Here is a 26086-nt window from a genome sequence, read left to right on the forward strand (position 1 = left end):
CCCCCTGCTAATACTTCCTCTAGCTATCTCTCCTTCAAATAAATACAATCTTAAAAGAAATAAAATCTTTTTTTTTAAGATTTTATTTATTTATTTGAGAGAGCATAAGCAGGCTGAAGGCAGAGGGAGAAGCAGACTCTCCATTGAGCAGGGAACCTGATGAGGGGCTCTATCCCAGGATCCTGGGGTCATGACCTGAGCCAAAGGTCGACATTTAACAAACTGAACCGCCCAGGTGCCGGTGAAAGAGATTTTATTAAATACTCATAAACAGAAACAACTCTCCCAGTCTTTGCAGATGGGCTCTTGTTTATGTTGAGACATACCTTCAAAAAACAGGCAGTTTACAAGTTTTCTTAGTCCTCACTACATGTGCATAGTCTGAAGGTCAGCCAGAGATGAAAGTGTAGGGCATTCTTGCTCTTTTCTGAGCTCCCAGCACTGAATCTGCTCATGGCCTTCTAGATTCCCCAGAATATACTGGAGCTTTTTTTTTTTTAAAGATTTTATTTATTTGACAGAGAGAAATCACAAGTAGATGGAGAGGCAGGCAGAGAGAGAGAGAGGGAAGCAGGCTCCCTGCCGAGCAGAGCGCCCCATGCTGGACTCGATCCCAGGACCCTGAGATCATGACCCGAGCTGAAGGCAGCGGCTTAACCCACTGAGCCACCCAGGAACCCCTATACTGGAGCTTTTTAAAGTCCTTATTCCCAAAGGATTTCCTTTACCGGTCTTTGCTCCCAGGCTTTTTGCTTTGTCTTTTGTTTGCCACAGTTGTTATTCCTTGCCCTAGGTGGCTTTGGCTATTTCACTTGCCTTTGACGTTTTTTGTTTTTTTTTTTTTAAGATTTTTGTTTATTTATTTGACAGATCGCAGGCAGAGAGACAATTAAGAGTCACATGCTCGGGGTGCCTGGATGGTACATTCGGTTAAGTGTCCAACTCTTGGTTTCGGCTCAGGTTGTGATCTCAGGTCGGGATCAAGCCTCACATCAGGTTTAGAAAGGAATTTGAGACACCTTCCTCCTCCCTCTACCCCTCCCCACTGTGTGTTCTCTCACCTGTGCATGCTTTCTTTCTTTAAAATAAATTTGGGGCGCCTGGGTGGCTCAGTGGGTTAAAGCTTCTGCCTTCAGCTCAGGTCATGATCGCAGGGTCCTGGGATCTAGCCCTGCATCGGGCTCTCTGCTCAGCAGGGAGCCTGCTTCCCCCTCTCTCTCTGCCTGCCTATCTGCCTACTTGTGATCTCTGTCAAATAAATAAAATCTTTAAAAGTAAATAAATAAATGAATAAATCTTAAAAAAAAAAAGTTAGCGTGCACCATAGACTGAGCCGACTACATGATCCTATATACCCAGTTCTTAAAAACAACAGAACACACAGAGAATGAAGTATGAAGAATGTGATCTAAGATGGGTCAAGAACAAGTCATAGAAGAAAATTTAAAATTTGATACATTGCCTTACATTAGAATACCTTGTATCCATTAAATGTAAATCCTTCTAGTTCTGAAAGTAAATGATCCTTATCCCTGGCTTTCACTTGCCTGCCTGTAGCTGGAAATGTGGTCTGGTCAGCAGTTGTTCCTTCCCTCAGTTGTCAAGGTGTAAGATCATTGTTCAGGTTTCAGTTCATTCTTCTTGGTTTCAGTTGTGATTTGTTTCCTAAATATTGCTTGACAGTAATTTATTTATGGTCCTTCATGGACTTTTTCACTAGGATCTATACCAAAGCTACTGCTTGTTTGAGTTCATAATGAGCAAAAAGCTGACCAGGGGCCTGTCAAATTCAGGGATTGGGCCCCTTTTTGCTAAACTCGGTTTAGATTTTATTTGTTACTGGTTTGTATCAAACGAAGAGGGAGGGGAGTCCCCTGGGTTTCTCAAACTATAGAATTTGCTGAGGCAGATTTTTCATTGTTCACAGAAGCTTGGGCTCATATATATTGTATGGAAATTTTTTTTCTTTAATAAAGTAGCTCGCAGAGGCGCCTGGGTGGCTCAGTCCTTGGACATCTGCCTTCAGCTCATGTCTTGATCCCAATATCCTGGGATCGAGCCCTACATCAGGCTCCTTGTTCGGCGAGAATCCTGCTTTTCCTTCTCCCACTCCCCCTGCTTGTGTTCTCTCTCTAGCTGTCTCTCTCTCTCTGTCAAATAAATAAATAAAAATTTTAAAATATTTTATTTATTTATTTGACAGAGAGAGATAGCGCAAGTAAGCAGAGTGGCAGGCAGAGGGAGAGAGAGAAGCAGGCTCTCTGCTAAGCAGGGAGCCCGACTCGGGGCTCGATCCCAGGACCCTGGAATCATGACCTGAGCCGAAGGCAGCCGCTTAACTAACTGAGCCACCCTGGTGCTCCAATAAAATATTTTTTAAAAAAGTAGATTGCAGGGGCGCCTGGGTGGCTCAGTGGGTTAAAGCCTCTGCCTTCGGCTCAGGTCATGATCCCAGGGTCCTGGGATAGAGCCCCACATTGGGCTCTCTCCTCAGCGGTGAGCCTGCTTCACCCCCCCCCCCCCCCCTGCCCGCCCCCCCTCCCACCTGGGGCGTCTGTCAAATAAATAAATCTTTAAAAAAAAAAAAAAGTAGATTGCAGGGGTGCCTGGGTGGCTCAGTGGATTAGGCCTCTGCTTTCAGCTCAGGTCATGATCTAAGTGTCCTGGGTTGAGCTCCCACATCAGGCTGTCTGCTCAGCGGGGAGCCTGCTTCCTCCTCTTTCTCTGCCTGCCTCTCTGCCTACTTGTGATCTCTCTCTCTGTCAAATAAATAAATAAAATCTTTTTTTTTTTTTAAGTAGATTGCATTTATATATAGATGAACTTCCAGTGATTGAGGCTTATTTAAAAACAAGTTTGACATATTTCTAGATGGACAAGTCTCACACCTACAGTTGCTACGTATACCTACTCAATTCCATTTAAATATTGAATATCCTGTAGTCCGTGCTAAACTTTTTTTTTTTTTATTTAAAAGATTTTATTTATTTATTTGACAGAGAGAGATCACAAGCAGGCAGAGAGGCAGGCAGAGAGGAGGAAGCAGGCTCCCTGCTGAGCAGAGAGCCTGATGTGGGACTCGATCCCAGGACTCCGAGATCATGACCTGAGCCGAAGGCAGCGGCTTAACCCACTGAGCCACCCAGGCGCCCCTAAACTTTTTTTTTTAAACTAAAGCTGTAAGTCACTTGCTAATGCTGTGGTTATCTGAAAGGATTTAACAGGTGTAAATTAGAATAGGATACGTGTTGGGAAAATAACAAAAAGCTGTTATAAATTGCACTGTCTCTGAGCATATTGATCAGCTCACATGCAGAGTAAACAAAGTTACATCTATTTTCAAAACAGGATTGACTGGTGCTTTTCATAATATTTGAGTTTAATCTAAAATGGAATGCCTGTCATATGAGAATGAGTACTTTCTTTCAGAGGAACTGATTGGTTTTTAGTCAGAACTTGTTACCCAAAAAAGGATTTTTATTTCATCCAAGATAAATGATAAATAAAAAATATCAAAGATATCCATCAGGGTGCTTGGGTGGCTCAATAATTAAGTGTCTGCCTTTGGCTCAGGTCATGATCCCAGGGTTCTGGGATTGAGCCCTGCATAGGGCTCTCTGCTCAGCGGGAAGCCTGCTTCTCCCTCTCAACGACCCCTACGTCTGTTCCCTCTCTTGCTGTATCTCTCTCTGTCTTTAAAAAAAAGAAAGAAAGAAAGATATTCATCGTCTGTTTTTTCTCTTGTCTGCTTTTTTTTTTTTTTTTAAGATTTTATTTATTTACTTGACAGAGATCGCAAGTAGTCAGAGAGGCAGACAGAGAGAGAGAGAGGAGGAAATAGGCTCCCTGCGGAGCAGAGAGCCTGATGTGGGAGCTCAACCCAGGACACTTAGATCATGACCTGAGCTGAAAGCAGAGGCTTTAACCCACTGAGCCACCCAGGCGCCCTGTCTTGTCTGCTTTTATAGTGCCTCTTTTTCCTAACCCAAATCATGTTTTCTTTTTTAAGGTATTTTTTTGTTTGTTTTTGTTTTTGTTTTTGTTTTTGTTTTTTTTGACAGAGAGAGAGAGATCACAAGTAGGCAGAGAGGCAGGCAGAGAAAGAGGAGGAAGCAGGCTCCCGGCTGAGCAGAGCCCGATTCGGGGTTCAATCCCAGGACCCTGAGATCATGACCTGAGCTTAAGGCAGAGGCTTAACCCACTGAGCCACCCAGACACCCCAACCCCCCCAGATCATGTTTTCATTCTACCCACACTCTAGCACTTAAATCTTAGTCTGTCTCTGCCTTTCTTTCATATATATATACAATATAACCAGGGCAGAAGATCTTACTAATTTTTAGTTGAAGACCTCTTAACTAAAAATGTCACTACCATGATGGTATTGTAAGTAGTAGTCAGTATTTCAGAATATACTTGTGTGTGTCAGACTAGGAAACCGCCCCCCCCTCAGCTTAAGAGACTAAATTCATGTCATATGAATGATAAGAGTTTTTATTATACTAATGCAGTCTTAAGGATAAGTCCATGAAATTAATCTAAAGAAGGAGCACCTGGCTGGCTCAGTCAGTAGGGTATGTGATCCTTGATATCAGGGTTGTGAGTTTGACTTGGGGCTCGAGATCACAACCCTGAGATCATTACCAGAGCCCAGATCAAGAGTTGAATGAATGCTGAACTGACAGAGCCATGCAGATTCCCCAGGCTTTAAGATTTTTTTTTTAAGATATTTATTTATTTATTTATTTGACATAGAGATCACAAGTAGGCAGAGAGTCAGGCAGAGAGAGAGAGAGGGAGCAGGCTCCCCACTGAGTAAAGAGCCTGATGCGGGACTCGATCCCAGGACACTGAGGTCACGACCTGAGCCAAAGGCAGCCGCTCAATCCACTGAGCCACCCAGGCGCCCCGGCCTTAAGATTTTTAAAACTCTGTCTTTGTGCTAGGTATGCTGATTCCTCCCTTTGGTGCCAGTCACACTGCTGTTTGATTTTATGTGCAAATGACTCTTGTTAAATGTAAACCCAGGTTTAGCAATTTTATTTCTACAATTAGAATCTGAAACTTAACGCTTCAAACTTTTGTTTTATTTTTATTTTTTAAAGATTTTATTTATTTATCTGACAGAGAAAGAGACAGTGAGAGAGGGAACACAATCAGGGAATGGGAGAGGGAGAAACAGGCTTCCCGTGGAGCAGGGAGCCCAATGCAGAGCTCAATCCCAGGACCCTGGGATCATTACCTGAGCCAAAGGGAGATGCCCAAGACTGAGCCACCCAGGTACCCCTGCTTCAAACTTTGAGCCACCAATATATCAGCTGGGTTAGGTCATGTTACCACCTATTGAGTAGTGTATAAGAAACTGCTCTGCTTTTTTTTTTTTTTTTTTAAAGATTTATTTATTTATTTGACAGAGAGAGATCACAAGTAGGCAGAGAGGCAGTCAGAGAGAGAGGAGGAAGCAGGCTCCCTGCTGAGCAGAGAGCCCGATGCGGGACTCGATCCCAGGACCCTGAGACCATGACCTGAGCCGAAGGCAGCGGCTTAACCCACTGAGCCACCCAGGCGCCCCAACTGCTCTGCTTTTACTCACATAAAAAGAGATTGGATGCTTGAGCTAGTTGGAGTCTGTTCATCGTTTGTGGCTCTGTGGGGGTTTGCTATTGTCTTGAAGACTGATGAGCCTGTAGCCCATGGAAGGAGAAAGTCACAGAAGTTGACCCTGATCGGTAGCAGGTCTTTAGGTCCATTGGTGCAGCAGATTTCAGGGCTAAGCTAGGAAGACTGCTTCTGATCCCTGCAGAAAGAGGAAGCAGAAAAACAATCTCAAGATGGAAAGTGTCCTCCAGGAAGGCAAAGGAGAAGAGCAGTGTGGAATGAAGAAGCCCACCCTTTCGGAGGTGGGCACCTGGAGGAAGTATTAGAGTGGTTTGGCCCCCCCAACAATGTTGTTAGAGAGGATATGTCCAGTAGGCTTATCAGTAACCTTGACATAGATGGAGATGCCGATGGAATGGTTCATGGAGGAGATGAGAGAGAACCAAGGAGGAAAATTAGGGAACTTCATTTGCGGTATAGCTTTCACATTGTTATAGGGGATCCCCCTCACTGAGACCGTCATAATGAGTTTTGCTTTATGCCTTGAATGCTGAGGTTAATAATTATAAACTCTCTGCTTCCCAAAGTTGCATTTTCTTGATATACCCTTTACTGTGAACTTGGTGATGTTCCATCATTTTTCTTCTGGAAAATTCATTTTGACTTAGTCTGTAAGTTTTTCTGTCAGCAGGGGAGTTTCATCAACTTTCATGGAAAGATATTTATTACATACTATAAAGTAACAAGAGTTTAAAAGGCAATCTGTAGGGGCGCCTGAGTGGCTTAGTTGGCTAAGTGTTTTGCCTTTGGCTCAGGTCATGATCCTAGAGTCCTGGGATGGTGTCCTGCATTGGGCTTCCTGCTCAGTGGTCAGTCTGCTTCTCCTTCTACCCCTCCCCTGCCCATGATCTCTCTCACACTCGCTTTCTCAGAATCTTTAAAGAGAAAAAGTCTGTAGATACCTTATTTAAAACCATGCATATTGCATAGATTAGATGGTTGACACTGTACAGTGGACAAATCCAGACATGGAGGGACTTGACAGAGATAAAGCAAATAGAGAGTATGCTATGAAGTCAAAAGATCCAGAAGAGTAAAACGATGGCTCAGTTGATTAAGCCTCTGACTCTTAGTTTCAGCTCAGGTCATGATCTCAGGGTTGTGAAATTGAGCCCAGGTTCCACATTCAGCACAGATTCTGCTTGAGATTCTTTCCCTCTCTTTCTCTCTCTCTCAAATAAATCTTTAAAAAAAGAAAAGATCCAGAGCACTCTGTTCCTTGAAACTGGGGAACCAAGATGTTATTAAAATCTGTTTTCAGGGCGCTTAGGTGGCTCAGTCATTAAGTGTCTGCCTTTGGTTTGGGTCATGATCCCAGAGTCCTGCGATTGAGCCCTGTGTTGAGCTCCTTGCTCGGGGGGAGGCCTCTCCCTTCTCCCTCTCCCTCTCCTCCTGCTTTTGTTCCCCCTCTTGTTCTCTCTCTGTCAAATAAATAAATAAAATCTCTCTCTCTCTCTCTCTTTTTTTTTTTTAAGTCTATTTTCATTTGCAGTCTCTGGGCTTTTTAATACCAGTTTTTAAAAGTTGAATTTGCTTTTCATAAAGTAACTTTTAGTGACTTAAGTCTTCCACATCATGCTTATTTTATAAAGCAAGGCATATCTAAAATTTTTAAAAATCAGATGATTTGGGAGTTACGTTCAAAGAGTTGATTACTGTCGATGATTACCAGAAAATAATAGATGAATCTAGGCTGTTTGCAGCTATTTCTTAAACATTAAGATCATTTGAGATAAATACTGAAGCTTTCCAGTTGCATGATATATCACGTGCATTTGGTACCTAACTGTGATGCCTGGTGGTGATAGACGTTAGTTAAGAACTGAAAGAATGGGGGGCGTCTGGGTGGCTCAGTGGGTTAAGCTGCTGCCTTCGGCTCAGGTCATGATCTCAGGGTCCTGGGATTGAGCCCCGCGTTGGGCTCTCTGCTCAGCAGGGAGCCTGCTTCCTCCTCTCTCTCCGCCTGCCTCTCTGCCTGCTTGTCATCTCTCTCTGTCAAATAAATAAATAAAATCTTTAAAAAAAAAAAACCAACTGAAAGAATGACTGACAAAATTAACTATTCTTCTTTGAAGGTTAAAAACGACAACTAACGCCAGCCATGAAAGATCCAAGTCGCAGCAGTACTAGCCCAAGCATCATCAATGAAGATGTGATTATTAATGGTCATTCTCATGAAGATGACAATCCATTTGCAGAGTATATGTGGATGGAAAATGAAGAGGAATTCAACAGACAAGTTAGTTTTGTGTACAAACATGATCTTTCTCATAGCCCATGACAGCCCTCAATTTGGATGTACTTGTCCTTGTAATTTGTTTTTCATCTGGTCCCTTATATATGAAATATATGGATTTATATGCTACCACTCCTATTTTATTTGAATGCTGATTACTACCAGGTTTATCTGCTCACTGAAATAACTTAGGGAGCTTTTTGCAGGGTCCCACACCAGATATTCTCATTTAGGAGTACTAGGGTGGAGCCTGGAAAACTTGTTTTTTAAAAACTCCCACATCTGGGGACACCTGCCTGGTTCAGTCATATGGGATTCTTGATCTCAGGTTTGTGAGTTCAAGCCCCATGTTGGGTGTAGAGATTAATAAAAAATAAAACTAAAAAAAACAAAAACAAAAAAACCTCCCAGATGGTTCCATTATGCAGTTAGGTTTGGAAACTACTGCTTGCATCAGCCAGATTGCTCTTAAGAGAATATAAATCAGGAGCAGACAGGCATAGGTACTAACATACAGAATTGTGCTATTTTTTTCACTTGAGGTTCTTAATTTGATAAGCCTAAAAACTTGACACCACTTTCACCTTTAGATCGTGCTCTTACATTGATAATGTTGTCTTTTATTCCCATATTTCTGGCATCTATTTCCATCTTGTGTCTAGTTCGTCCCTGATTGTGGCTTTGGTAATCAGTAGCAAGTTTGATTTTACCATAAATCTGTTTTTGGTTTATTTTTAATTACCCATGCCCGAACCCTACCCTCTACAGAATTTTAGTCATTTTTGGGTCGGGTTAGGGTTTGTGTAGTTTTAAAGTATCACAGGTAATTCTGACAAATTCCTCAGTGAAAACACTCCTTTATTTATTACTTCCCCATCACTCTAAGTGGAAAAAAGAATATTCTGCTGGAAAAAAGAATATTCTGCTAAGACAAAGACCACAAACTCCTAAATAGGTCTTCCCTACTCTTGTGGTAAATTTTTCTTTTTCTTGGTACAGAAGCAGAGGAGAAGGTTACAATATTATGGTTTTAAGGGCTTTAATTCAAGATATTTTAAGCTGTTCCTAGTGATGTCTTATCAAATGTTCTATAAATTACCCTATATATATTATAAATCCAGATAGAAGAGGAGTTATGGGAAGAAGAATTTATTGAACGCTGCTTCCAAGAAATGCTGGAGGAAGAAGAAGAACATGAGTGGTTTATTCCAGCTCGAGATCTCCCACAAACTATGGACCAAATCCAAGACCAATTTAATGACCTTGTTATCAGTGATGGCTCTTCTCTGGAAGATCTTGTGGTAAAGTTATTTTTCATCTTTTTAAAAACTAGCTCATCGTTCCCCTAAGTGGAAAAGCCAGCATTCATCTGTTTAAGAAGAGTTCTACAAGTTTCTTCCCCTTCGGAAATTGTACTGCTTCTTACTGTGGAAGCAGGAGCCTCCTGGTCTCCTTACTTATGACATGGAGTGACTTCTGACTATACTCTGGGGCTAGTCTCAGACTAACAAACTTCTTGCAGACTAACAAACTTCTTGCAGTTGCTTTTAGTTTTAATAACTATGTTGCCCTGGGATATGTAAATATCTTAAAGCATTAATCCAAAAGAAGTATACAGTATGTCCATGTGACTTGCCTATACAAAAGTAGCTTGATAAAGAGGTTTTGCTCTTTAATTTTGCCTTAAACATTTGGCGAAATTTTCAAAATTTTACCTGAAAGGTGAAAATTTGGATTTTTTTTATCCCGACCTAAGATTTTCATTGCGTTACACTAACTCCCATTTAGAACTGGGATTTAATAGGGACTTTTACAAGCGTCTTGGAACTTGTAGGAACACAAACCTATTCGCATTTTTATCTGTTTTCCATGTTTTATTGCTGGGGATGGTATATTTGCAGTAAAAGGTATTTTTAGGAATTACGACAAATAACATTAGTACAAGGGTAGAACCTGAAGAGTTGTTTGCTAAAATTAATATAAAATGATTTGAAGTCCTAATGTTGACCTTTCTGACCATATTGACAATCTCTAATTGCTTTTACAAGATAGTTCTTTGGAATTTACTCCTAGACTCTGAAATATTTTTTGCAGTTGTCGTCTTTTCACTGTGCAGTGATTTCCTACCCTGGCAATCCATCATAATTACCTGTGAAATATTAAAAAGAAAAATAAGTCCCTCAGCTACATCCCAGACTTGTAGAATCAGTTGTGTAGGCATGCTGAGTTTTAAAAAGCCCTCCTAGTGCATACTGCCTGCCTGCTCCATCAGGCATTTGGGAACCGTTCTTCTAAAGGTCTGTTTGAAGAACATAGAAATTTACATTGTAGGATAGACTTGTTGCAGTAAATGACAGTAACCCGGTTGAGCAGATGTGTGATATGAATAGTCCATTGAGATATGCTTGCTTATGCCTGCATTAGTTATTCCACAAATAATCCTGGTTACTCTGATGAGTAAAGTCCTTTGCTGGTCATAATGTATAACTTTTTTTTTTTTTTTTTAAATTTTTCAAAGATTTTCTTTATTTGACAGAGATCACAGGTAGGCGAGAGAGAGGGGAAGCAGGCTCCCTGCTGAGCAGAGAGCCCAATGCAGGGCTCTATCCCAGGACCCTGAGATCATGACCTGAGCTGAAGGCAGAGGCTTAACCCACTGAGCCACCCAGGCACCCCATAGTGTATAACTTTAATGTGGACCCATTATAATTGCCTAGAAACTGGTTTGTTCGACTCGACTTGGTTTATTTGAAATTATGTTAATTCCTTCTCATTCTTTTATAGCTGCCAAAAGATGACACATTGAAGAATACTGCTTTTTTATTTAAACCTCACACTTTAAAGTTTAGAAATAATTCACTTGAGAGAAGTGAGACTGTGTATGTCCTATCCAAGGAAATGGTTGTGTATAATTATGAAACTAAAATTAAATTATTGCTCCAACATGTTATTTAATATGCTTTGGTCTTGAAGTAAGTGATGTAGGGGGTTCAGATTCCCTCTAAAGGCCTCAGCATTCCTACATTTCAGGGCCTGGAATACATCTTGATTTCTTTTCATCTTTTGTCAACTGTGGTGGAGGCAAATTTCCAGCTATTCTCAATATACTGACATGTCTGTCTAGGAAAATAAAGATTTAGAGGTATGGAATGGTGGCTCTTAGAGACTTTTTGGCCCATTCTTAAGAGTCCCAGAGGAAGTGACTTATCCAGCCTTTCATAGGAAGCTAATTAGGAACAGTGACGAAATTCCATCTTTGGTCTTCTGATTCCCCATGTAGTTTTCTTTTTCTGTTACAAACCTTGCTTCCTGTGGGAATTAGAATACAGCAATTTTAGAAAGATAACTCCCATGTTTTTAGTGAGGATCATGAGCAAAATTAATCCATAAAAAATTCTCCAATCTACTTTAATCATCATTTCAACCCTTGTTTAATATTTTTGCATAGTATGAAATGGTTAAAATCAAGTATCATAGTTAAATGAACAGAATTCCTCATTCTGTGACACCTTTTCAGTTTGTGTGAAGTTAGTGGGTTTCTGGTTACACTTTAGCAAATTTAATTTCAGTTCCTACTTTCATTTTAGAAGGTGATAAATTTTCTTTTAAATACATAGTTTATCTCTGGTTCTTTCCCTGCTGTAGATAGATTTTGGGGGTTAAGTTTAACCTTACAATCTGAGTTCTTTTGTTTTATGTTTTTTGGAAGATATTTTGCATGTGGATCTGGGTTGAATGCTTCTAAATATCTGAAGCCATCTGTTAATGAATTTGCTTTTTTTTTTTTTTTTTTTATGTACTTATTTTCCAGGTCAAGAGCAATCTGAATCCAAATGCAAAGGAGTTTGTTCCTGGGGTGAAGTACTAAAATATTTGAGTAGACGGGGCCCTCTTTTGGTGGATGTAGCACAATTTCCACACTGTGAAGGCAGTATTAGAAGACTTAATTGTAAAAGCTCTCTCTTGTCACTGTGTTACACTTATGCATTGCCAAAGTTTTGTTAGTCTTGCATGCTTAATAAAAGTGCTGAGACTGTTATTAAGTAATAAGCTGTCAAACATTTACTGAAAATAGGATTGGCCCCATGGCTTGATGTGAAGACAGCGAGGAAAGAAGCACCAGTCAAGTTGTGACAAAGCACCAAATTAAAATGACCTCTAAATCTTAGTGAATTGTCTTTTTTGAAGCTAAACTAGTCCCTTAGGGTTAGCGAATGCTTGTTGATGTCTAAACTTTTTTAAAATGAGTACATTTAAATTAAGTTCTAGTTGTTAGGTGTATTTCTAAGTTCAGACTTCAGTTTGCATTTGTAACTATCAAAAAGGTTCTCCTTTTTCTGAAGAAGGCCTTGTTAGTTAATTTGAAATAATTCTTTATAGACAAGTATGTCTTTGGTTACTGAAGTTACAAGGGTAGTAATCAGATGATAACTAGTCCTGGCTTTGATGATATTTTGTCACATAAGAAGTAGTTCTTCTAATGTTACATCTGAGGAAGTATGTAATTTGAGAACTGCATCTTCTGAGGAGTCACTGCATCATAGCTATGCCTATGTGAAGTGCAAACATTTGACCCATCATAATCCCCTGAACAAAGTAATAGTAACATGATTTGAGTGGTGCTTTTCCTTGCTTTGTTAACCATCACTACAGTAGTCTACAGCACAACTTTTCTTTTAACAAAGCTAGAACAGTTTTGGCTTCTTAAACTTCATACTTGGGTAGGTTAAGCTGCCATACGTGTTCAGTGTGAATAGTGTTTAAGTTGAAAATATTGTAAAAAAATTATATTTTTTCAAAAATATTTAAAAAAATAAATAATAGTAGAACTGAGCTGATGCTTGTGTTTCTTGGTACTGGAATGCAGACTCTCCTGTGGTGATTGATACTCACTTTAGTGTGGGCTCAGTACTTTAGGACAACCCTGCTGGCAAGATTTGCTGAGAGCAGGCTTTATTCGATTCCAGAATGTCAGGTGTGTCCTTATGCGTGTATCTGTCCAAAATACAGTAGTAAAATAAAGCCTGCATCCCCTTCTGTAACCCACCTTGATTGCTTCGGGCTGCAGTCAGTGTCAGGGCAGTTGTAGATACCCATGTTAAGAAACTTTTTGACTGACCAGTATAATAGTAAACTTACTCTAGTATAATCACCTTTGGCTTCTGCCCGTCACAAGCCATTGCTGGTCCAATTGGACTGGTTTGCTATTTTGATTACCTGGACCATCCCTGTTTTCCCCTCACAAGCTTATTTATAATTTTTGTGGCTAATCTTTATTTTGGGATAGGCTGTCAGCCATCTACCAGTTCTCTGGTTCTGCCATACAATTCTGCTTCATGGTCCTACTTAGTTGTTGATAATGCCCTCTGTGCTTTTCTTGAGTTTGTTGGGCCCAAAATTAAAAAGGCCATGTAGTCTGTTCTGACTCACATTCTACAGGGAAAGGTTGGGGGGTGGTCCTTTGGTTTTCCAGGTGCCCTAGTGTTTTTTAGTAGCTCCCTTAAAAGAAATAAACTAAACAGGTAGGTTTTTTGTTGTTGTTTTTAGTAATTTTGGGGTGCCTGTCTGGCTCAGTCAGTAGAGTATGAGATTCTTGATCCCCATGGGCTCAAACTGACAACCCTGAGATCAAAGAGTTACATGTTCTGACAGAGCCAGCCAGGCACCCCAAAATAGGTAGGTCTTTAAGAAACTCTGAAACAAAGTTTTTGGAGCCATGATACAGCCAGTCCCCTCTGTCTTTAATAGCTAAGTACCACAAGTGACACAGCCGGCTGCCAAATGTATAAGGCTTACAGATTCTCTCTCTCTAAGCTCAGGCGGGGGCAAATGAGTTCATTTAAACATAGTGCCAAATTGCCATAGTGTAGTGTAATTGGAGGTTCTGAACCTAAATTAGAGAGGCATTGTAACCTAATGGTTAAGAGCACAGACTAGCCAGACTTCTGGATATGAATCCAGAGATCATGGACAAGTCACTTAACCTGTCTGTGCCTTAATTTCCACCTTTTTAAAAGGGTTGTGAGTTTGAGCTCCATGCTGGGTGTGGATATTACTAAAAAAAAATAAAGAGACACCTGGGTGGCTTGGTTGGTTATATGTTTTTGGCTCAGGTCATGATCTTGGGGTCCTGGAATTGAGCCTCGAATCAGGCTCCCTGCCCAGTGAGGAGTCCGTTTCTCTTTCTGCCCCTCCCCCTACTTGTACTCTCTCTCTCAAATAAAATCTTTTTTTTTAACTTTATTATTTTTTTTTAAGACTACCTATTTCTTTGACAGAGGTCACAAGTTAGGCAGAGAAGCAGGCAGTGGGTTGGGGGGAGAGCAGGCTCCCCCACTGAGCAGAGAGCCCGATGTGGGGCTCAATCCCAGGACCCTGAGATTATGACCTGAGGCAAAAGCAGAGGGTTAACCCGAGGGTTCCCCTGAACCACCCAGGCACCCCTAAAATCTTTTTAAAAAAATTATTGAAAAAATAAAATTTAAAAATAAAATGGTGGTAATAACAGTGTCTGTCTCAGGATTCTATAGTTAATTAAGCACTTACAAGAGTGTCTGGTACATAGAAAGTTCTGTTTAAGTGATTTTTTTTTTTTAAAGATTCATTTATTTTTGTATTTGACAGATCACAAGTAGGCAGAGAGATGGGGGGAAGCAGGCTTCCCGCCAAGCAGAGAGCCCGATGCGGGGCTCGATCCCAGGAGGCAGAGGCTTTAACCCACTGAGCCACCCAGGTGCCCCGAAGTGATTATTTTTACAAGAAAGCTATGTTGTAGGCTTAGCTCTCATTTTGTTGGGACTGCTCTTTTTTTTTTTTTTTTAAGATTTTATTTATTTATTTGACAGAGATCACAAGTAGGCAGACAGGCAGGCAGAGAGAGAGAGGGGGAAGCAGGCACCCTGCTGAGCAGAGAATCTGATGTGGGGCTCGATCCCAGGACCCTGAGATCATGAACTGAGCCAAAGGCAGGGGCTTGGGGCGCCTGGGTGGCTCAGTGGGTTAAAGCCTCTGCCTTCGGCTCTGGTCATGATCCTAGGGTCCTGCTCAGCAGGGAGCCTGGTTCCTCCTCTCTCTCTACCTGCCTCTCTTCCTACTTGTAATCTTTGCCTGCAAAATAAAATAAATAAAATCTTTAAAAAAAAAAAAAAAAAGGCAGGGGCTTAACCCACTGAGCCACCCAGGCGCCCTGTTGGAACTTTTCTTGATTTTTTAGGGAAACTGCACATTAAAACTACTTACTGTTTAAACTACTTACTGTTTGGGGCGCCTGGGTGGCTCAGTGGGTTAAAGCGTCTGCCTTCAGCTCAGGTCATTATCCCAGGGTCCTGGGATCGAGCCCCACATCGGGCTTTCTGCTCAGCAGGGAGCCTGCTTCTCCCTCTCTCTCTGCCTGCTTCTCTGCCTACTTGTGATCTCTCTGTCAAATTAATAAATAAAATCTTAAAAAAAAAAAAACTACTTAGCTGTTTAACTGGAGAGTCAGGTATCTGCATTACAGGTAGAGATGGAAAGTTTGAGAGCTTCAGCTATTCCATTTTGAAGCACTTTGGACAGATCATCCCATCACACCCATGTGGCATAGTTTTAGGGTAATGGAAGTCATCCTGTTAACCATTTTAGGGATTTTTATGTTATCACTACTGAAACAAGGCAGCATATATGAAGGAAGTTTCTTGGTTTTGTGCAGTATTTCTCAACCTATTTCATGTCATAAAGTGCTGTGGGCTTTTGGGTTCTATTTTGTTTTTAGCATATTGGAGTACACAGATGGGGCTGCCTGTGGCTCGAGTTTATGTCTGAGTTTAGGGCTAGAGTTTAGGGCTGAAGTTGACTCATTTCCTGCATAGACACCCAGAAAGCTAAAGGGTCAATATGTCAGTATACTTGTAACCTCTTAGTGACCCACACCAGTTGGAAAGTTCTACTCTCATTATGAAATGGTTAAGGAATTGCACTCAAAATCTGTATATTGACGTTTTACAGTGTACCTTTCCCTTGAAGATAGTCAAATAAGTCACAAAAACAGAAGCTGAGTAGTTTTGTTTTTCTTTGGTTAAAGTATAAAAATATTGTGATTTTTTTTTTTTTTAACCCTCCTACAAAAGATAGTCTTAACACACATCCTACCTTTACTAGGAATAATTTTTCAGACTTTGGTGCATGCAGATCCAGTTTGTATATTTTCTGGAGTGTCTTCTGGAACTGGAGGCTGGGTTTTCGACCTTGAAGAAAATCCTTTGAAGACTGGGCAGATAGGAATGTATTTCAGAAAGGCAATTCTTTTTACAATGTTCATCCCAATGGGGAAGTCATAGCTCTTGAGGCTGGTGGACATCTCACTGTTGGCATGGGCCCCAGCTTTCCATTGTATCAGACCTCGTTCTTCTGGGCTCCCTGAAATGGAATAGTGAGGTTGTCAGGGCCAGCAGCCCTCCACTACCTCCGCTCCATACCTCCATAACCTAGTCCTGAGACAGATTTCTGGAATCCATTGTCTTCATTCTCAAGTATTTTCTGGGACTGGAAGGTTACTGAATCCATGATTTCTCAGTTCTTAACTTGGCCAGAACTCTAGGAAACCCTAAAGGTAATACTGATTCTAATTAGTATCTATTGTGTATCCGTAGTGTGCCAGGCTCTGTGCTAAATGCTTTAATTTCATCATTTCATTTCTTCAAAACGTAACTGTGGAAGGTATATAGGCACTACTATACATATTTTTATGAAGAAACAGGCAGAAAGGTTAATTGGTAACTTAACATCTCTAGTATGGGGCTAGTATGTGCTAAGCTGATGAGGACCAATAGTGCCCAGCCTGCTTTGGGGTCAAGGAGGGCTACTGAGAAACACTATAATCAGTATTAATATTCAATATCCATATTTGGAAAATAAACTCATTTTTATAATACAAACCTCAGAGTCAAGCCAAGTAAAATCTTTGTTGGTAGTATGGATACACAAAAGATTATTTACATCTAGGGGAATGCTCCCTCAGGAGGTAGGGTAGGGGTGCCTGAGGTCTCAGGTTTTCACAAGAGGGCTGGGGTGGAAGAATGATGCAATGTAAATCTAGAAGGAGGGGGGTTCTACTAGCCCCACTAGCATTTGCTGAACTAATTTGCTCTTCTAAGTTTGGGCTATAGATGGGGAAGGAGCAAATGCAAAGCGGCCCATCAGCAAAATGCCATCACATAGCAGAAAGTATGTGATTCCATAATTAAGGAATTCTGATTTAGCCAGACCTGGGTGTGAATTCAGGTTGCGTGACGTTAGGCAAGTGATTTGACCACTCGGGGCTTTAGATTTCATCAATGCACATTGAAGGACTACTGAGGATTATGTAGCACAACATGTATAATGATCCTTGGAAGAGATGGTTGCTGATAGACAGTTGGGTTGAAGGATGGGGATGTGAGGAACTCAGGCAGTCTGAGGCTGTTAACATCTGGGTAGCTTAATCCAGCTATCCAGATCACAAGCCCCTTTGTATACAGCTGTCCACCTGAGGCCTTCCATCTCCCCATATTCCTTGGGCATTGAGGCTGCCACTTCTTTACCTCTGGTCCGCAGCCTGGCTTTCTCTCAATGGGGAGGGGCAGGTACCTCCCATTAGTCCTTGGGGTAACTGCTACCAAGAGTTATCACATCATCTGATGCTAAAATCCCTAAAAGGGCCATGGCACCTAGGCCCTTCCTGCCCATGCTTCAACCCTGCAGCTGTGTTTAGGCCGGTAAGTGGTAGGGGATGGAGGACCATCATCCTGCTGCTCCCATGCCTCATCTCCCTGGACTGATGCAGTCTTTAACCTCTGCCTCCACAGCTTTCTCTGGTCTTCCAGGTCCCCTGAAACACTCCAACAGAGTCAGTATGGTGCAGTGGCTGGGACACAAGCCATAGACTGCATCCAGTGGACTTTGTTAGAATCTCAGATTTGCGACCTTTTAAATCTGCAAACATTGTGAATGTTGGTGAGTCGCTTAACATCTGTGCTTCTATTTCCTTGCGAAATGGTGTTGATAGTTTCTGCCTAACAGGATGGTTTTTGAGAATGAAGCAAGACATAGTTTCATGCCTGACCCATAGTAAATGGTAAATGTTAACTATGCTTGTTACTCATTAGAACACGGAAAATTCATTAATTAATACAATTGGTGGCATTTGGTTTTTGTATTTTACAGGACATCTAAACATTGGCCGGAAGGTTCTCAGGGGCCCACGCTAAGTATCCTTCCTCCACAATCCCTGTGAAAACCCTGATACCAAAGAGAATGTTTGGGGCTCTCCTAGTAGTCAAGCGTGATGGGTTGCTGGCATATTTGGAGTGGGTTTTGGCACCCAGATTGATGTTTCATTTGTATCTGGCCTAATGGAAGAAAGCAAAGGCTCCCAAAGGCACCCTTCCCCTGGTGGCTATCAAGAAATGGAGAGGATGGGGCGCCTGGGTGGCTCAGTGGGTTAAAGCCTCTGCCTTCGGCTCAGGTCATGATCCCAGGACCCTGGGATTGAGTCCAGCATCGGGCTCTCTGCTCAGCAGGGAGCCTGCTTCTTCCTCTCTGCCTGACTCTCTGCCTACTTGTGATCTCTGTCAAATAGATAAAATCTTAAAAAAGAAAAAAAAAGAAAAAGAAAAGAAATGGAGAGGAAACAACTCAGAGGGCTGGGGAATGACTCCCCTAGACCTACCCTCTTCAAGACCTGTAGAGCATGTCTGTGCCTCTGTCCAGCCAGTGGTTTCTTCAGCCCAGGTGGCCCTGCTTCTCCTTGCAGGGCCCTCATTGCCTGGGTCCTGGCCACACTTGTGGTTGTGGGGCCATCTGCTAGAGTGCAGATGAGCCCAGCCTAGTCTTCTGTGTCCCTCCCAGGGCTGACCCATACCTGGCACTGTGTTGTCCAGTATGAAAGCGAGGCACCCACCCACGAACATCTCTGTGGTCAGCAGCACAGTCAGAATCTGGTCCACTTCAGGAATACCTGTGGAATAGGCCAAGGGCCAGTGGGCATCTTGGCTTCTGGAGACAGAGCTCAGGGACTTTGCTCCCAGTTGTGCAGCTTGTTGACTTCTTTGAGCAGGCATGGAGATGAAAGGGTACAAATCCCAACATTCACACCTATAATCCCAGGTTGGTTGTCTTGGGACACATCATTTAACTTCTCTGAGCCTCACTTTCCTCCTCTGTCATGTGGACAGGACACTAGTATCTGTCTTGAGGAACGGTTGTACATATTAAATGAGCACAGGTAAAGCTCCATGCCTGTCCATAGAAAGTGTCTCAGTAAAAGACACCTGCTCATTCACTTCTCAGCTTCTGCTTCACATCCAGGGTTGGGCAGGATTTGTGGCTCTGTCGCAGGGTGCCTTTGAGGGAAAGACCCATGCCCAGAGCCCACTACACCTCCCCCACCCCCAGACATTCTGACTAGTGGGGGTACCTGTGTTTATGGTGCCAGGGTTGGACTCCAGGTAATTGGGCAGCGTGAGCCCAAAGAACATAGAAAATCCGAGCACGAACAGGTTGCGGGAGGAGTTCATGTCCACAAACTGCAAGTTGGATAGCCCCACAGCCGTAATCATGCCTGAGGGCGCAGGATAACTGCTGGAGCTGCCCCACAAGCAGGGTGGCCTCCACCGCGGAGCGCCTCCCACCCCCACCCACTTGGCTACATACCACTCACCAAAAAGGGTGCAGAACATACCCCCCAGTATGGGGTCAGGGAGTGAAGCAAAAAGGGCGGTGAACTTGCCAACTGTGCCCAGGACGAGCATGATTCCCGCACCGTACTGCACCACACGCCGGCTGCCTACCTGCATGGGAGCCGGGGGTAGGGTTAGGCCCTGGAACGGACCTGGGTGGCTGAGCTTGCGGAGGGAAGGCAGACAGGACCTGTCACAAAAGCGAGCACGAAAGGGCCCCAGGCTCATTGTGGGGTTGGATGGTTCATAGGTCAGGTGGGGCTGCAGTACAAGGAATGGCAGGGGGGCACTTTGTGCGGCTCTGGCTTGTGGCACCTTGGTAATCCCCAGAACACCAATGTTGGGGCTGGACGATGTGGACCCATTGCCTGTGCCCAGCAGCCCTGCGATAATGCAGCAGATGCCTTCAGTGAAGATACCCCTGTAAGGAAAGGGCGAGTTGGGGGCTTGTGTCCTCCCCTCGCCCTGGGCGGGCTGCATGCCTTCTTGGGGACAGTACAAGCTGCAACTATCTGTAGTACTCCCCACTATAGGCCAGAAGTAGGTCTGGGAGCCAAGAGCCCACATCCAAGCACTAGTCCCAGTGCCCTAGCACTTAACTCCCTTAGGCAACTCTGGGCTTCTGTTTCCTCGTCTGTAAAATGGGGATAATAAGGGTACCTGTCTCAGAATAGTTAGTAGACTGCATAGGAAAATGCACATGAAGGGCCAGGCACGTTGAAGATTATCAAATAGTTTCCCTTAGGCTTCATTACCTCAGCGACTCAAAGCACTCGGACTGAATGATGAGAGCATCCCCATTTCGTAAGTATGGAGAACAAGATCTTGAAAGTGTTAGTACTTGACGAAGTCCACACTTTTGGGTCCCCACCATGTCCCTCCATTTGCTTCCCAAGTGGCCCCTGAGAAGATCAGATGTGGGAGAGGGCAGGTGGCCATACCTGTTGATGGCATGTACAGGAGGGGGTGGGGCACCCGCCAGGCGGGCACAAGCATAGTAATCTCCGATGGACTCGATGATGCCTGCCAGTGTGGCACTGAACATTCCCAGGACAGCAGCCGCAGTCACTGTGGGCAGGCCCCACTGACCTGGATCAGGAGGAGATAGGAGTGGGGGATGCTGTGCCACTGGGTGGGCCAGGGAGGGGACTGGGCGGTAGGGGGGGGGATGGGGGGGGTGAAGGGACCTCGAGCTGGGGTGGGGGCTAGAGTCCTGAGAGCTCATTTGGGATCCCTCAGAGTCGTGAAGCCGGAGTGAGGTTTTGAGGAAAACACTCTGGCACACTAGAAATGTGCACCTAATGCTCATTATGTTGTCAATTGGATTGGTGTCATCCGGGGCCCCTTAGATGGTCTCAGCTGGAGGCAGAGGGGGCCAGGTGGGGTGGCTCACAGGGGTAGGGAATGCGGATCCAGGGTGCAATAGCCATGATGTCCCCTCGTGCATCTGTCCGTGCCTGGAAGCCGTAAGCGGTGGGGTCTGAGGGCAGCACGTTTGTCAGGGTCAGGATGTAGCAGAGCAGCCACACGGTCATGATGGCCAGCACAATCTGAAGTGGGGTGGGGTGAGAGGAGCACTGAGGGTCTGGGAGGTCTTGGTCCAGGGGTAACCAGCCCCTACCTCAACCCTAGCCTCTGCCCCTGCCCTAGCTCAGGCCTGGGCCCCCATCCCTGCTCTGGCCCCTGACTGGGACCTCGTCTGTGCTCTGGCTCTAGCTCCTTTGCTGTCCTGGACCTGCCTCCCAACCTTTGCCCCGGACACAAGTCCAGCCCCTGCCCTAGTCCCAGCCCCAAGCCGCCTGTCATCTCCTCACTCACTGGAAACATCTTGAAGATCTGGATGCGGAAGAGAGTCAGGCCCTTGCCCCAGCGGTAGATAGGCAGCAGGAAGGTGAGGTTACGCAGGTACTGGGAGAAGAGGATGATCAGGAGAATGGAACTGGGGGCAGAAGCACAAAGGAAAGATGGCTGGTAGGCTGGGCTAGGGACAGGACGTGAAGGGGGTGAAAGGGCTAAGGCTGGACAAGGATCAGGCCTGGTGTCTGCTCACCAAGCTGAGATGCCCCAGTGGGAACCAGCTCGGTCACCGGCAGCTTGGAAGACAGACAGGCCAATGAGGGAGACAGTGGGGGTGACCGTGAGAGGTCCTATGTAGCTGAGCAGGGCCCCAGGCAGCCCCATCAGCCCGATCACCACCTCCACCATGCTGGACACTATGATTGCACCCTGGACCTAGAAAAGCAAAGACCAGCTATAACGTAGAGGCTATCACCTCTACATTATAAAAAAAAGCTCCTGGACCACCACCTTGAATCCTCCAAATCAGCAGTGGCTCCTCTCCTATCTAGCCCCCTCCTCAGGTCCAGGTCTCTTCCACCCCAGGTGCAAACCCACCTCTCGTATCCGTGGGTGCCAGATATGAGAGGTATTCAGGGGAAGACTCCAGTTACCGTAGATATCCTCTGGGAGCAGAGACAGGAACACACACATGGCCAGGGAACAGAGAGAGAAAGAGAAGATGCTGCCATGAATGCACCTCAGTGCTCCTGGGCCTCTCCTTTCCAACACAGCCCCCAGAAGTGTGCCCACCTTCCGGGGGGCATTTCCATCTCTCCAGGGCCAGGATGGCTTTGGCTGGGACCAGAAATGCAAAGGCGCTGGCCTGGAACAACGGCAGCCTAGACAGAGAGGCACAGAGCGGCAGGGATGGGGTCAGGGGTGGGCAAGGACACAGAGACAGGAGAGATGGGGAAATGAGTGGTGCCAAGAGGAGGAGACAGAATCACACCCAGAAACAGAGACACAGATGGACAAGGGACAGGGCAGACCTGAGAGAAGTCACTGCAGCCCCAGGCAGGACTATTAATTCTGGGGGCCCAAGGAAGAAAACAAATGGAGTCCCTGGTCCACAAGCTTCCTTCCCCCTTTCCTTCTCAGCTCCTGCACTGTGAGGAGCCACGTGCAAGGAAGTAGACAGCTCAGCTCTTGTGCCCAAGTTCCACTCACAAACTTCCTCCATCCTCCCAGCACACAACCATCTTTTGGCCACCCAGGCCTTGAGCTGTGCGCTCGGGGGCCCCCAGGAGGATGGGCCATTGAAGAGGCCCACAAAGAACCTAAAAGCTGGGAGTGGGTGGTCCTCATTACCAAAGTAGGACTTAACAGGGAGAGCCCAGCTAAGGGTACATTCCTTTAAACCCACCAACTCTTTGCCTTTGGGGAGCTTAGGACCCCAAGGTAGGATCCCAGCTGCCTCGCTCTAAGGGTGGCTTGGGAATAGGAGGAGCAGGTGGGGGCACTTAGCAGCTTTCTTGCCCCCTACCCTGCCCCCAAAAGAGCCCTCAAGAGAAACCACCTGCTGTGTGTGTTTTCACGGTGGGGCGTGGGGCGGGGGCAGGGCAGCTCACCGGATTCCCAGTGTGGTCTGGATGAGGGTGGTGATGCCCACGCAGGTGAAGATCGTCCCGATGAGCTGGCTGACCATGTGCTGGTCCCGGCCCACACACAGCGCCTCAGCCAGGAGGAAGGGCACAGCAATGGTGCCACTGAAGCATGTCAAGTAATGCTAGGTGCAGGGAGAGTGCGTGAGGCAGCTCCCTGGGAACCAGGGAGACCCCAGCGATCCTCACACCTGCCTCAGGGGGCCTGAACCCACACTGCCCCTGGCAAAGGTGCTCACCCGGGCCTAAGACTCCTACAAGGATTCCCAGAGAGCTACCATTCACCTCTCTCTTTGGGGTACTAATTCACCCTCAAATATTCCTGTGGCTTCTGTGGAGTGGGTCTTCTCCCCTGTGACTGACATTCTGCCTGTCAGGTGACACATATTCCCAGGGAAGATCTCTCAGGCCCCATCAGAAACCCCCTCCCCATGCCAGCTTGGGACAGTCACAGCTGTTGACCTTAAGTTTCTCTTTCTGTTACCCAAGATAAACTTGGCCAGGAAGCGGCCTGGGATCCTGGGGAGCATGCAGAATGGGAGTGGGGAGGCCCTGTGGGGAAACCCACCTGGAAGCCCAGCAGAATACACAGGTACCAGGGTGGCACATCCTCGATCTTGTACAACATGTCAAACTTGGGCTCTCTGGGCAGGGACTCCATGGGATCCCTCTCGGAGTTCCCTGCAGAGCCCAGGGACTCATGCTAGGGCAGCAGAGAGAAGTAATTCAGGGTGGAGTGACAGGGGCCAGCCAGGTTCATGCTGCCCCAGAATCAGATGGCCTGAATGGCCTGTCAGATGCTCAGTACGGCATTTGAGCCCCACCCCCCCTCATGGTTCATCCACCCAGCTGTCTCTCAGCCTGATTACCCCTGGCTCCCTCCTCACATTCCTTTGTTCAGGGATAAGTCCTCTGTGCTGGCTCCTGGAGTCCTTGGGACCAGAGCATTCCAGCCAAGGGGATGGGCCCCTAAGTCAGCAGGCCCCAACAGCCAAAAGGAGAGGGGGCAAGAGGGCTGAAGTCTATGAACAGGTCCCTCCCTTGCCACTGGAAGGTCTTTGGGGTTGCCCTGGGTGTGGGGTGGGTGGTCCCTGCTGGCCCACCAGCTGGAGTCAGCCCATCCCAAAGCTGATGACTCCTGCACCTTCACTGCCCGCCCCCACCCCATCCCCCAACTACTACTTTCAGCTTGGGATAGTCACTCTCAATCAAGTTCATCAGAAGTTCATCAGTTCCCCGGAAGGCATGAGCAGGCCCTCTAGCCCCCACCCATCCCTGCCCCCACCCAGCTCCCACCCGTTCCCCAGCACCTGTGTCCGGCCCTCCAGGTTCTCCTGGGCCCTCATCTTTGGGGCACAGCTGTGAGCAGTTCCTGAGGAAAAGAGGAGATGGCTTTACAAAGGCCAAGGAGGACTTTAGTCCACACATCAGACATTGTTCGAAGTAAATCTGTAACCAGATTCCCAGCTCTGATTGCGAAAGGCAGACCTGAGCGGAGATAAAGTATTAACTCCAGCCCTAGTGGTAAAGGCCACCCAAGCCTCGGTCACGTTTCTCTCCTGAGCATGCGCCCTTCCCTGCCAGCGCCTGAGCCTGGGCGTGGGACCTGTTGTTTCCAAGAGGGGGCCAGGGTGCAGATGAGGAGCGGACAGTTCACCAAGCCCCAGGTGACAGGGAAGAGAATGGTAGTAACCTTAATAAGTCACACTCTGAATGAGACTCTTCCCCACTTTTTAATAACAAGTTAATGATTATCATCATCAAAATCACGTTTCTTAATGAGGAATGACTGCCTGCCAAATGTATTCCCGGGTTGAACTCCAGGCACTGGTGACATTAACCTCTTTTACTGCTGAGGAAACAGATCTCGGAGATGTGATCTGACCGAGGTCACGTAAGTAGCAAGATTTTAGAACATCATTCCTAAAGCTCAGGTTAACCTGAACTCCTGAGTTCATGCTATAAATCAGCCATTAGATTCAGTAAAGGGCTGCCTTTCCCATATGGCCACATACCCCTCAGTGTCACAGAGGCACAAAACAGATGGGCCACTGGAGGAGAAGCTGCCCAGGGTGGCCCAGCCTTGTCTGTTCCCTGTGTCAGGACAATTCCCTCCCCGCCCTCCCAAGTCAGGACTGGCTGCCTAACCTACAGGACCCAGTGCAAAAAGAAAATTTGGGGCCCCTATTCAAAAAGTATTACAAATTTTTTTTTTTTTTTAGTATTATGAATTTTGATACAGCAGAGTATTAAACCAAATCAAACCAAACCTTTCTAAGCACTGGGCCCCATGTGAGTGCCTGTACCACAGCTGCTGAAGCCTGCCCTGGACTCAGCCTGTCTTGTCCTTCTGGCAGGCCCACTGGCCTGGCCATGAGGGCCGGCCGGAGCTGGCTGAAGGGACTTGGGGAGGGTCTGAGGAGCTGGAGCTCCTTAGCTGGTGAGGACTGGGCCCAAGTTTCCTGGTTCTGCTCCCCACTGTGCTGCCCCAGGTCCAGCCCCCCAGACCCACCTACTTCTGGGTTGTTGCGCCCATGGCCAGGCCCTGCTCCACAGGCCCTGAGGCAGCCGGGCTCTCCAGCTGGGCAGCAGCTTCATGCTGTGGATCCGTCCGCCTGTCCAGCCTCCAACTCTTCCCCTAGCTCCTGCTGCCTAGCGTCTGCTTAGCTTCTGCTCTGCTTCCTTGGCTCCTGCTCCCAGGTGTCCCAAAGTTGTCTGACCAGTTTGAAGCTTTGAAACTGCTCCTTAGCATTTCCTCTCCACCTCTCTCCACCCCAGTACTCCCCAGGGGGCTGTGGAGGCAGAGCCCCACCCCTTACACTTAAGAGCACAGTCCCATGGACATTCAATTCAACCAAAGCTCCATGCCATCCACATAGAGACGAGGCAGCACATGGTTTCAGAGACACAAACAAATGGACCACAGCACCCAGACTGACCGACAGAGTGTGTCTAAATCCCTCCATATAACACAGAGTCACACAGGTCCGTGTCACAGGCTCCCATCTCCACACCGGATACTACTGACAGCTCAGTGGGCTCCTTGGGCCCTGGCTCTC

The 26086-nt window shown here is 45.7% G+C and overlaps 2 protein-coding genes across 3 annotated transcripts in view; one reads left to right on the top strand and one right to left on the bottom strand.

Moving 5' to 3' along the window:
• The window catches only part of PAIP2 (poly(A) binding protein interacting protein 2), a 31466-nt gene extending 18739 nt beyond the window's left edge, over positions 1-12727 (top strand). Inside the window, exons 2-4 of the mRNA XM_059417690.1 lie at positions 7734-7897; positions 9016-9195; positions 11706-12727. Of these exons, the coding sequence (XP_059273673.1) occupies positions 7760-7897; positions 9016-9195; positions 11706-11762 (375 nt within the window). The 5' untranslated portion in view covers positions 7734-7759 and the 3' untranslated portion in view covers positions 11763-12727. The remainder of the gene's footprint in view (positions 1-7733; positions 7898-9015; positions 9196-11705) is intronic.
• SLC23A1 (solute carrier family 23 member 1) lies at positions 10697-25733 on the bottom strand. Of its 2 annotated transcripts, XM_059417687.1 has the most exons (16): positions 25544-25733; positions 24338-24399; positions 23596-23730; positions 22995-23152; positions 22177-22265; positions 21982-22049; positions 21638-21819; positions 21406-21526; positions 20981-21137; positions 20529-20676; positions 19903-20008; positions 19569-19698; positions 19326-19469; positions 18771-18866; positions 16022-16288; positions 10697-11203 (listed from the first exon to the last, which is right to left on the bottom strand). In XM_059417687.1, exons 1-15 carry the CDS (start codon positions 25623-25625, stop codon positions 16041-16043), a joined length of 1926 nt encoding a protein of 641 aa, XP_059273670.1. In that variant the 5' UTR covers positions 25626-25733; the 3' UTR covers positions 10697-11203; positions 16022-16040. The 2 variants fall into 2 exon arrangements, with proteins under 2 accessions (XP_059273670.1, XP_059273671.1); XM_059417688.1 differs by lacking the exons at positions 21638-21819; positions 21982-22049; positions 22177-22265.
• Between the last annotated feature and the right edge of the window lie 353 nt (positions 25734-26086).

The sequence above is a fragment of the Mustela nigripes genome, chromosome 12, assembly GCF_022355385.1.
Source record: "Mustela nigripes isolate SB6536 chromosome 12, MUSNIG.SB6536, whole genome shotgun sequence".
NCBI lineage: Eukaryota > Metazoa > Chordata > Mammalia > Carnivora > Mustelidae > Mustela > Mustela nigripes.